Genomic DNA, 12,902 nt, shown 5'->3' with positions numbered 1-12,902 from the left:
GAGGACTCATTCATATATAATATATTGATGTTGGCATTTTGTAGATGTTCAGCATAAATGGAGACGCTCTGATATTATTGTAGCTTTTTTGTTAAAACTTCAAAAGTATTTATCTAAGTTAAAAGGGACGGTCAGCATAGCAAAGTCTTAAATATGATATTTTACTTCTTGCAGATTTCTTATATATTATAGAGTTGATGTTCTACTAATTCTCATATATTATAAAGTTGCGATTTCAAAAATAAAAAATATATATCCATATGACTTGGGTGCATCAGCTTGCACCGAAACCGAAACCAAAACTAATATATATATATATATATATATATATATATATATATATATATATATATATATATATATATATATATATATATATAACTTGAGTTCCTTCAGCTATAATGGAAACCGAAACTAAAACTTATGAAGAATTCTTGGTAAAAGTATTTATAAAAAAATAAATTACTTGAGTGCCATCAGCTGTAATTGAAACCCAAATCAAAACTTATGAAGAATTCTTGGTTAAATTATTTATTAAAAATATAGATGACTTAAGTGCCATCAGTTATAATTGAAGCTGAAACCAAAACTTATGACGAATTTTTGGTAAAATTATTTATAAAAAATAAATGACTTATGTGCCATCAGCTAAAATCGAAACCAAACCCAAAACTTATGAAGAATTCTTAGTAAAATTATTTATTACAAGAAATGTAAGTCCATAACAAATGACAGTCATTCAGATGTAAGCATAACACACAAAATAAATAACACACACGCTATCATATTAATATATTAATAATTTTTTTTTTTTTTAATTATTATTATTATTATTATTATTATTATTATTATTATTATTATTATTGCTGCTGCAAATGAAATGAATAAAAAAATAAAATAAACGACGAATTTAAAATAATTTGTAGCAAATTCTTTTTTTAACCCTTTAAAGCTAAAAACAAATGACTTAAAAAATTTAGATTTTTTTCCAATGAAAATTCACGACACATTGTTTTGCTTTTGCTTTGTTTTCTAATTTTTTTAGATAGATTATATAGGAACAGATGTCAATTCACTTGCACATTTTTTTAATTAAAAAAAAACTGGTAAAATCCATTGAAAGCGGTCGGTGGTTCTATGAGAAAATAAAGCTGTGTACGCATTATAAATGTTTCTTTTCTGTGTCTTATGTTATACATTAGTACATTAGGAGTCATTTCGAGTTAAAAGTTTATTTACTGCACTCATCTGGATTAGAGAAAATCATGATTTAAATGTGTATGTCTCGTCTAAATAACTAGCGATAATTCTCTTATATGGCCGACAAGACGGGTGATCAAAAAGTCAGATCAAGCGTACCGGAAACCGCAATGAGATCAAATGAGGTCTCATTTCGTTAGTCTCATTTCGTTTTCCGGTACGCGGTACGCTCGATCTGATTTTTTGATCACCCGTCTTGTCAGCCATATTAGATATTTATCGTTAGTTAATTTAGACGAGACACACACATTTAAATCATGATTTTCTCTAGTCCAGATGAGTGCAGTAAATAAACTTTTAACTCGAAATGACCCCTAATGTACTAAACGTAAGACACAGAAAAGAAACATTTATAATGCGTACACAGCTTTATTTTCTCATAGAACCACCGACCGCTTTCAATGGATTTTACCAAAAAACTATAATAAAAGAAAACTTACAGTCTCTTCTCAACATAACTTTGTTTTTTTAAATTATAAAATAAAATAGCCAGTTTGAAAATGTAAACAGACAGCCATTTTTTTTTTATTTTGGAGAGGAAATGGTTTTAATGATTTTTAATTGATAAAGAGCGACTGTAAGGGGGGGGGTAATTCGTTTCTCATAAATTAATGTTTGCGATGATGATGGTTTTTTGTGACAAGTAAATTAATATTTAGATGTTTTTTTACGTTCTAGCCACATTTTAAATGATATATTTTTATCTTATGATTTTTTAAAATAAACGTTCAGTTTAGAAGCGAAAAAGAAGCAATGCTTTCCTTTCTTTCTTTCTTTCTTTCTTTCTTTCTTTCCAGACTCCAGAGGGCGCCTACTGTCCAAATCGCAAATCGAGCAAACAAATTCCTACAATTTCTGATCAAGTTTCTTACAAAGTGGAATTCAGCTCTCCTGAAACTGAAGTCATCTTTTCAATGAACGTAATTACAATTTTTTATTCTCAATCATTTGAGTCTTTTATTTTTACTTATTATTGTTTCACCTCACACAAGGCACAGAGCCACTTAGTCTTAAGGGGTTACTATTTTGGGACCAGATTTGCAGGGATACTATTTATGGAATTGGGCAGCAAGATGTCTGTTCACATTACACTTGAATTTCTGCATGTCAATACAGTCAGGGAAACAGGGGCCCAGGAGGGAATTCCAAAGTGCAGCAGTCCGAACAAAAAACTTATTAGAGTAGAAGGCTTTACTCATCTAGATATCTCTACAGTATAGGGGTGGGATTTTGCTGCTTGTCAGGTTTGTTGAGGGTATTGTCGTTGACGGGGTACTAGTGCTCGGAGTTCGTCAGAGCATATGCCATTTAAATAGTTGCAAACAGGCACAAGGATGCCACGTTTCGGTGATGGTTTCAGATTTTAGCCTCAAAGTTGTTTTCAAATGTAGTGTTAAGTTATTACTTAATAGTTAATATTAGCAGTTAATAGTAATAGTTAATAGTAATAATTAATATTAATAGTTAATAGTAATAGTACTGGATATTTAAGTTCTTTAAAAACGGGCAAAAGTTATAACCCGTTGATTTAGAATAAGTACTTTATGTCAAATTGATGGCTGAATATGTGTTCATTTTTGCATTAAATACTAATCTCTATTGATCCCTATTAATCTCTGTGGAGTGAACAGATACCACAATACTTAGTTCGCTGCACCTTATCATAACAAAGATCCATACAAATTTTAGCCAAAGTGGAATGGGCAGGCAGACAGATGGACAGATAGACTGATAGAAATATGATATAGGTTTTATTCAGGTGTGTCATTTGAGAACATCTGTTATTTTAACAAAATTTATTTCACTTTATATTTTGTACAGAGTGGGATAATAAATAAATTTGTCACCTTAAAGAAAACAACACTACAGCTTTATTTTAAAACTTTTCTTGAAAAAAAAACAAAACAATTCAGGTAACTTGATTATGTAGTAGAGCTCACATCTATTCACTGTAGCCGCCTTCAGCCTCAATCACCGCTTTGATACATATCCAGAACTGAGAACATGCCTTTTCCACAAGCACCAAGCACCGGTGGGAGCTCAGTGAATACTCCGCAGATGGCGGCGATCAGGCTGGCTTTGGTTTGTGATATTCTTGACGTATGACCCAACGAAGTAGTCCAGCGGGTTGAGGTCGGGGGAGGAAAGGGAGCAGTGAGAGAAGGGTACAAAGTCATAGCACTCCTTCCTTCTGAAACCTGGGTGTTTTTGGACTTGTGGACCGGCGCCGAGTCCTGCTGCCACACCAAAGGTCTGCCAGCGGTCACCTGATTTCACTAAGGGATCACGACACTCTTCAGCACATCCAGGTACACTTTGGTTCAGAGATATAAGGTGGCATTATGTGGCCCTCACTTAAACCGCACGAAAGACATAACCGTGGCCGGAAACTTTGTTTAGTTGTGCCTTCAAGCATTGGGCTGTCCGGATTTGCATTGGCAATGGTCGTGTGGTCATAACTTGGATCGATAAAGAGCATGAGTTGTACAGCGGCGCATCTCCGATCTTACTACTTGAACAATTGTGTCACTTTCAGACATGATAGAAGGCTCCTGTCGCTCTTGGTATTTGTACACAACTAGCGAACTAGTAAATGGTCTGCAACAAAACCCTCCCCAAAATCTGGTTTTCATCAAACGGAAATGGAATCATGTTGTCTTTTTTAGGGTAACAATTTTATTGTTTCACTCTTTATATTTCAGAATTATCCACTGACAGCTGTGATATAATCACAGGATAAATAAAGAAGCACACAGTTATCATGACTATATACTATGAATCTAACAATTTAGAAATAGAAACATTTATAAAGTTCGCTTGATCTTTCCTTTATAGAGTTTACAAAAATGTAAGACACATTCTTAACTATGAACGACTACATTCGTAAAAAACACAATTCATAAAATACCGCCGTTTAAAATTTTTTTACTCACTTTCACTCCAAAACGAGGCTACTATTCAAAACTATGTTTGAGGAGAGATGAGCGAGATGTCAGTTTTCATTATATTTAAACATCTGCGCATCAGTACGGTCAGGGAAACAGTTAACAAGGAGGGAATTCCAAAGTCTAGTAGTCTGAAGGAAGAAGTTATTAAAGTAGAAAGCTTTCCAGCATCTAGGGACCTCTAGAGTTAAGAGGTGGGATTTTGTTACAAACTGGGTTTATTGGGGGGGGGATACGTACGCCGAGGGAGATACAACTGGAATGGTTCAATTAATTAAGCAATACCATAATAATTCAATTTAATTGTCTCTCCCTTTCTCTCACGCTCTCTCTCTCTATGTACGGCATAATCACGCTGACACACCGGTTCCCGTCAGATCACCAAAGTTAAGCAATGTTGAGCCTGGTCATTACTAAAATGGGTGACCCATTTGGGAAGACCAGGTGCTGTATGTAGGAGGACGTCGACACCTCCCTGCAAAAAGTTGCAAAAACCTAACGGCGTCATCTCCCCTAATGGGGATATAAATGTGACTGGGGACCGCTTATGAATTTCATACTCCGATGAAACTTCCTCCTTCGGAGGAAGCTGGTTAAACCCTGAATAGGGTTGGTGGTGACTGCACACACACACACACACACACACACACACACACACACACACACACACACACACACGTTCTCTCTCTCTCTCTCTCTCTCTTTCTCTCTCTCTTTTTCTCTCAAAATAAAATACTCCCGGGCAACGCTAGATAGGTACAGTTAACATGTCATAAACATGACTTATTTTCTGAAATCTTGGAAACTATTCCATGTCCTCTTTACGAATAGCGAACTTTTGGGGATGAAGTACAACAATGCTTCGTTTTCCAAATCAAAAACCCTTATCCCTGAGTGGCTTCCGGGCCTTGATAAGTGGTGATCACTGTGTAAAAAAAAAATAAAAATAAAAATAATAATAATAATAAGTAAGTAAATAAAGTTGTATTTATCATTTTAGAAAATAGTATTTCTGATTCTAGTTTTGTTGGTCGGAGTCATGTGGAGCTTAGAGCTGAACTCATTGTCAATTCAGCTATTCCCTGGTCAAAAGGTTAACACGTGACAATTCTATATAATTGCCAAACAAGTTTATCAGGACCATATATATCGAGGGGGCACAAGTGTAATAAGTTCATTTGAACAAATTCCATTAAAATACTTGTAAACCAGGTACAGCGATGCATTCAACAAAATATCGATTAAAGATTTTTTAATAGTTTTTCTCTCCGTTAACTGCAGAAATTATAAAAGTTGGCTTTCAGACTTAAAAAAATAAAAAATAAAAACATGAAGACATAACGCCTCGCCTCCTCTTTGTCTGTCTGTCTGTTTGTCTCTCTTTCTCCACACACACACACACACACACACACACACACACACACACACACACACACATACACATATATATATATATGATGAAATTATTGGATCGTTCATATGATTCGGTAACCGAAACATGTGTAACTAAGGAGATAAAACGGTAATAAAAATATATACATATTGCCTCCGCAATAGTATTGAGCACTTTCTTCAGGTTTTTACTAATTACCATTTTTGCTGTATATATATATATATATATATATATATATATATATATATATATATAAATGAAAATTTGGAATTAAATTCTGTAAAGTAAAAAAATTACGACAAATTTATTCGACAAGAAATACAAAATTTTTTAATTTTTTCCTTAATCTATAGATTAATATTATTATTATTAATAATAATAATAATAATAATAATAATAATAATAATAATAATAATAATAATTCACAAGAATTAGTATATTTATGCAGCATTGTAGTTTCTTTTAACAAGAGTCTTGATATTATGTCACTTACGATCTTCTATAATTTGTAAAATGGTATTGTAAACTATGAAGAGAAACCGGTGCTTATTGTGTTATGTATTATCACAGGGAACATGAACTGGAATAGATATATCGAGAGCATTGCCAAGGCTGCTGTGAAGAAGGTGGGCTCTCTCTTCCGTGCTAGAAAGCTACTCACACCTGAAAGTATCCTGTACCTCTATAAGGCAACCATTCGCACATGTATGGAGTATTGTTGTCATATTTGGGCTGGTGCTTCTGCTACTTGTCTCCAACTCCTGGACAGGGTTCAAAAGAGGGTCGCCAACCTGATAGATCCTGAACTGTCAACTAGGCTTCAGCCCCTGTCCCATCGACGAAAAATTGCATCCCTCTGCCTGTTCTACAAGTATTTTAATGGTGAATGCTCTAACGAATTACAAGCACCTGTACCCCCTCGACATAAATAGCCCCGACAAACCTGACAAGCAGCAAAATCCCACCCCTTCACAGTAGAGATCCCTAGGTGTATGAAAGCTTTCTACTCCAATAGTTTCTTCCCCAGAACTGCTAGACTTTGGAACTCCATTCCGGGATTCTGCTTCCCCAACGGTACTGACATACAGAAGTTCAAGTGTAATGTGAACAGACATCTTGTTACTCATCTCCCTTCATAATATCCCTGCAACTTATGTCCCCGATAGTAGCCCCCCCCCTACTTCAAAGTGGCACTGTGCTTTGTTTGGGTAGAAAATTGAAAAAAAAAAAAACTTGGCACAGAATGTAGATGAATAGTGTGAGAGGACTTTTACTGAGAGAGTAGAGCTTCTGAATTAGTTGAAAAGTGCACATGTACAGTGTTCGAAATTGCCTTAAGCATTATGTAAATTTGCACATGCCTTTATTAGATGGGCAGAAATCAGAAGCTCATAATGCTAGCATCCCTTAGGCTTTCAACCTGGGCCTAACTCTCTTCCTGATCTTCATCAATGATCTCCCAAATCACATTCTTAGATCATTCGTAGACATTTATGCAGACGACACCATAATCTATGGCAACACTTCAAAGGCCAGCAATGCCCAATATCTTTCTGATTCTTTCTCATTTGATCTTGAGAACGTGGTGCAATAGGGAAAAAGGTGGCTGATTAATTTTAATGCATCGAGAACCAAGCTTCTATTCTTTCATTATAATCGCTCTGATCCCCCATCACGCCTCAATTGAAATGAACGGCTCTCGTCTTGAAGAAGCTCCATGCCTTGACAAGCTTCTGAGACTGACCTTCACTCCTGATCTGAAATGGAACACACATATCAAATCTGTTGCTAAGATCGCTGGAGAAATGATTGAATCACTCTACTGCTCCAGCAGGTATTTCACTGCTGATGCAATTCTCTATCTGTACAAGAGCTAGGTATGCCCTAAAATGGAATACTGCTGACACATTGGGCAGAAGCTGCTGTGCGCATCCGAACCAGCCTTGATAGAGTTCAAAACCTCTTCGAAACGTAGTAGGTGATGCCCTTTTCTCTTCCATACAGCCTCTTTCACACAGGAAACATGCTGTGAGCCTGCCTCTACTCTATCGAACTTTCACAAAAAGCACTCAAGCAGCTACAACTATTATCAACAATTCCCCCCACTCTGTAACTGTGCCTAAATCAAACGCAGATTCCATGAACAAAGCTTCTTTTCTAGAACTGCCTGTCTGTGGAACACTGTTCCGCTGGCCTGCTTCCCAGTTGAATACAACATGGTAGCATTCAAATCCAATGTAAACAAGTTCTTGTTTAGCCATACTCCCTAATAATCAAATTCTATCCAATTTACACCATTAACGATTACTATATTATCAGCTTACATTCATTAACCATTATCCTCGAGTGGCCTTCGGGTCTTGATAAGTGGTAACTTCCAAGTAAAAAAATAAAAATGAACTGATGTTATCTGTTTAGTTCGCATTGGTTTATTTTTACTTTTGATATTAAATGTCCCCTTCGGCCGGACTAGTCTGTTTTGAATGCTGAATGTTGTAATTTTAATTTTGAATGTTGTAATTTTAATTTTGAATGTTTTAATTTTAATATTGAATGTTGTAATTTTAATATTGAATGTTGTAATTTTAATTTTGAATGTTGTAATTTTAATATTGAATGTTGTAATTTTAATTTTGAATGTTGTAATTTTAATATTGAATGTTGTAATTTTAATATTGAATGTTGTAATTTTAATATTGAATGTTGTAATTTTAATTTTGAATGTTGTAATTTTAATATTGAATGTTGTAATTTTAATATTGAATGTTGTAATTTTAATTTTGAATGTTGTAATTTTAATATTGAATGTTGTAATTTTAATTTTGAATGTTGTAATTTTAATATTGAATGTTGTAATTTTAATATTGAATGTTGTAATTTTAATATTGAATGTTGTAATTTTAATTTTGAATGTTGTAATTTTAATATTGAATGTTGTAATTTTAATATTGAATGTTGTAATTTTAATTTTGAATGTTGTAAAATTATCAAACTTTGTTCATTTCATTTATTGCTTTCAATCTTCTCATAATATTCTTCATCATTTAATCGACAATCTACCAATCACATTAAACCTTTGTCTTTGAGTGGATTTTAATTTTCAGAAATTATGTCTCAACAGTAAAAAAAATGTGTCTTTGCTCTTTTTAACCTTTAATTGAACATGTCTTATTATCAAGAATAGTTAAATACGCTGAAACAAAAACTTGGTTTCATAAACATTAAAAACAGATTATAAAAAAATGTTGTTTATTTTGTAATAAATCTGTGTTGCGGTAGTAACTGATTATATAGCATTTGTTCGATAGTGGGGTATCAAAATGGAGATATATGTTGTACTCCCGTGGATGTGTGTATATATTCTGTATATTTTACTTGTGCAAATGGAAATTCAATTAACTTTCTTGAAGTTATATATTTAGATTTTACCGTCACTGGATTATTTATCTTCCACCAGACTATCCATTCACGTGTATTCACCTTTTTCTTCACCATATTCTCTCTGGTTCACTTTTTCGTTATCAAGTAAGATCTTTGACTAACTTGTTGTTTCATCAAATACTTTTGCATGCAAAATCCGATCCCGCATTTTGCTAATTCCTACCCTCTGATGAGAAGGAAAGTATTTCTTTGAAAATCCGCGGATTAAGGACTATCCACTTATCTAGTGTATCCTTTTCAGATTAAATATGTTTTTAACTCATTTCAAAGTGTTTTTTAACATGTTTAACTGTTTGCTCTTATATATATATATATATATATATGTGTGTGTGTGTGTGTGTGTGTGTGTGTGTGTGTGCGGGTGTGTGTGTGTGTGTCTATGTAACGAGTGTCTTATTGAATCTACGTCTGTTCTTCATACAAGTATTTACGTGTGATCGCTTGTTCTTAAAAATGTCACAAAACAACATAAAAAACCTAGAGTTACCTCCCTTTTCGTCTTCTCATTTCCTTTCCTTACACTTTAAATAAGGCCTTGTCTCATTAGCCAAAGGTGGGCTCATCGACCAATCACGGCAACCTATTTATTACGTGGGACTAGAGATTCCCTTTAAACTCTCTTTTCGTTCAAACCTCTGTGGAGGAAAGACTTATTATTTCATCTCTCTTCTTTCCGAACTTGAATGGGGCCGTCAAACTGAAGGCGTTAAAATAAGAACTTTTTTGGACTTCTTAAAAAGCCGCAAACGCAATTGTTTTGCAAACTGCTTATTTTATATTTGTATTTATTTGAAGTTAAATACACTTTTATTGTTCTCCGACTTGTATATTTGTGTTTCTTTTTCGTCTGAGTCCTAAGTGTCTGGTAGAAACACAACAATATCTGGTATATTTTCGCATATAACGACAAATAAGAGACGAATAAATATTTTGTCTCTTGTCAGACAAAGGAAGACATACCTTCAACAAAAGGGACGAATACCATTCTATGGCGTTACAACAATCGGCCAATCAGAGAACCACTTGGCCCATCCTTGCTCTTGTTGGATGGAAGGCTGTAACGAAAATTCTACCACGAACAACATACCTCGGGTTTCTTTTCTTGCAATCTTTATTCCAAACGTTGCTTCCATTTTCAAAAGGTCAAATGCTGATACAGTCCTGTCTCCATCTTAGTTATAGATCTTGCCCCCTGCTGAGTGCCATCCCGTCTCTCGACTCTCTCTCCCGGCCGCCCGTTAGAAACTCAACTCTAACTTTCTAAGGTGTCTCTAAACTTGTTACATCATATATATACGTAAGCAAAATCCTTGCCTGGCCTTTTAGTCACGTATATTTGTTTATTCAAACCAAACATTTCAAGCTGATATTATAAAATATCCTTTTAAAGGTTTTTTGGTTTTACATATTTCTGGCTTAATTATTTCGACATTAAATTCCAGTCTAATTTTTCCGTTATCAAAACAATTTATTTCAGTAACATTGTCACCAGTTCAAATGTCGGTCAGCCATCTCTCTCCCCGGGATACTCGACGTTGCCCGGGTCATAATATAATACATTTCGCTTTCTTTCTTTAATAAGCTATGTTTGGCATTTTTGAAGGTCTGGGTTGACACACGGAATCACTTTGTACGGTTGGATTATGGGAAGCACTTAGATTCTGGTGAAAGCGAACTTCTAACAGAGGTTCATGATTTCAATTTGGGTGAGTTTTCATTTTTTTTCTTTTTACTTATACAGGTAGATGTCATGAATCATCATCATCATCATCATCATCATCATCATCATCATCATCATCATCATCGTGGATAAATGGTTAACAACACAGACTGGCAATCTAGGCGCCGCAACTTCGAATCCAGTTCGTTCCACAGAAACACTTTCATTTAGGAATATTAGTTGTGAAGCAGCAGAGGTGTTTCTGGAAAGAATTCAAACTAGAAAGATATCAGGGAAACGAATGCCAACAATAGGCATCTGATTCATTTGAAATGAATGAATGATGCTCAACATGGCGGTGGGAATGTCATGGTCTGGGGCTGCATGAGTTCTGCAGGTATTGGAGAGTTACATTTCATTGAGGGAAACATGAACTCCAACACGTACTGTCAAAAACTCCAGCAGAGCATGATCCCCTCCCTTCAGAAACTGGGTCGCAGAGCAATGTTCCAGTATGACAATTACCCAAAACACGCATCCAAGACAACCACTGCTTTACTGAAGATGCTGAGGGTAAAGGTGATGGACTGGCCAAGCATGTCTCCAGACTTGAACCCAATAGAACATCTTTGGGACATCCTCAAGCAGAAGGTGGAGGTGCGCAAAGTCTCAAATATCTACCAGCTCCCCGACGTTGTAATTGAAGAGTGGAAGAGTATTCCAGTGGCTACATGTGAAGCTCTGGTAAACTCCATGCACAGGAGAGTAAAGGCAGTTTTGGATAATGATGGTGGCCACACGAAATATTAAGAGTTGACATTTATGTTAATATTGATAACTTTTTGGAATGGGTGTACTCACTTTTGTTGCCAGGGATTTAGCTTTTAAATGGCTATATTTTGAGTTATTTTGAGGGGAAAATAAATGAACTCTGTTATATATGTTGCAGACAGACTTCTTTTCATTGTGTCAAAAAATCATTTTTTTTTACAGTGTTGTCCCATGAAGAGATATAGTTGGTTAAAATTCCTTGGATTAATCTAGACAGAAGGTCGAGATTTCAAGCATCTTAATAATAATGTATTGCTACTTAATCTGAGTAACAGGAGTTGATGCACTATTACAAAAATATGAGCCAAAAATATGAGTTTCAAAGTAAGAAATCGTGTTTTAGTAAAATAACCAAAAAGAAATTCCCATAAATACATGGACAAATGGTAGCTTCTTTCAGTCCTAACAGACTATGGATACTCACTGTAAGGATGCCAGTGCATGGAATTTTTATGGCAAAATCCCCAACCACACCTATCCTGAGTCGACATTGTTAAATACCAGTGGAAAGTGGAGGTTCAGGACGATTGGAAACAAATGCCAAGATAAGTGGAGAGCACATACAGCGCCTAGAATTTTCAAATGGTCACCCATCTGGTACTAGCCAGGCTCAACGTTGCTTAACTTCAGTGATCTGATGAACTGGTGTTTCAAACATGATTATCCGAATAATAAATGAGGATGAATAAGGCGTCAAACAAACCCACAGAACTTATTTTTTTCATATTTCTCTTAGTCTGTCCGTTCCACTTCTTTTTTGAAACTACTGCATTGATTTGCCTGAAACTTTGTATGTATCTTTGTTATAATACGTGCAGTAAACGAAATATTATGGTATCCATTTGATGCACAGTTAGAGATTAAGCAAGATTAGTATTTAATGCAAAAATGAACACAAATTTAATTATATTTAACCATCCATTTCGCATAAAACACCCATTCTTTTGCCCGTTTTTGATTGTCTATTATGTTGTTGTATAATTATTTGTTGTTTTGCATTTCAGATGTGAATTATAAAATTGATCGCGTGTCAGGCAAATGCCGTCTCATGCGACTGAGCCAATCAAATCTACTTGTAATTGACATTGAGGAAAAGACGTCAGGAATGACAAACATCCGCATGAAACATCCTTATGAAATGTTTAATTTCAACCATGATTATCAATACGCAGGACAGGTGAGTTGTTACGTTTTTTGTATTTTATCTATTTTTACTAGTGAGACCTGTGGAAATTCCTCAGCCGTATCTTTCATATGTGATATATTGTTGCTGGGCATTCTGTGAACATTCAGCCTGAATGGAGACCCCGCGATATTATTGCAGCCCTTTTGTTAGAACTGTACAGTTGCTTGGAGACCAGGGTAGAAAATA

The 12,902-nt window shown here is 35.0% G+C and overlaps 1 protein-coding gene and 1 pseudogene across 1 annotated transcript in view; both read left to right on the top strand.

Annotated features, from left to right (window-relative positions):
• Positions 1 to 12,902, top strand: part of LOC145280253 (uncharacterized) — an 85,025-nt gene that overhangs the window by 21,700 nt on the left and 50,423 nt on the right. The window contains exons 6-8 of the mRNA XM_080132027.1: positions 2,058 to 2,180; positions 10,643 to 10,745; positions 12,535 to 12,707. Of these exons, the coding sequence (XP_079988153.1) occupies positions 2,058 to 2,180; positions 10,643 to 10,745; positions 12,535 to 12,707 (399 nt within the window). The remainder of the gene's footprint in view (positions 1 to 2,057; positions 2,181 to 10,642; positions 10,746 to 12,534; positions 12,708 to 12,902) is intronic.
• On the top strand, positions 4,543 to 4,661 carry LOC145280393 (5S ribosomal RNA; annotated as a pseudogene).

This window comes from Euprymna scolopes, chromosome 7 (assembly GCF_053919585.1).
Source record: "Euprymna scolopes isolate OS-2025 chromosome 7, ASM5391958v1, whole genome shotgun sequence".
Taxonomy (NCBI): Eukaryota; Metazoa; Mollusca; class Cephalopoda; order Sepiida; family Sepiolidae; genus Euprymna; species Euprymna scolopes.
This window is presented reverse-complemented; position numbering and strand designations above follow the sequence as displayed.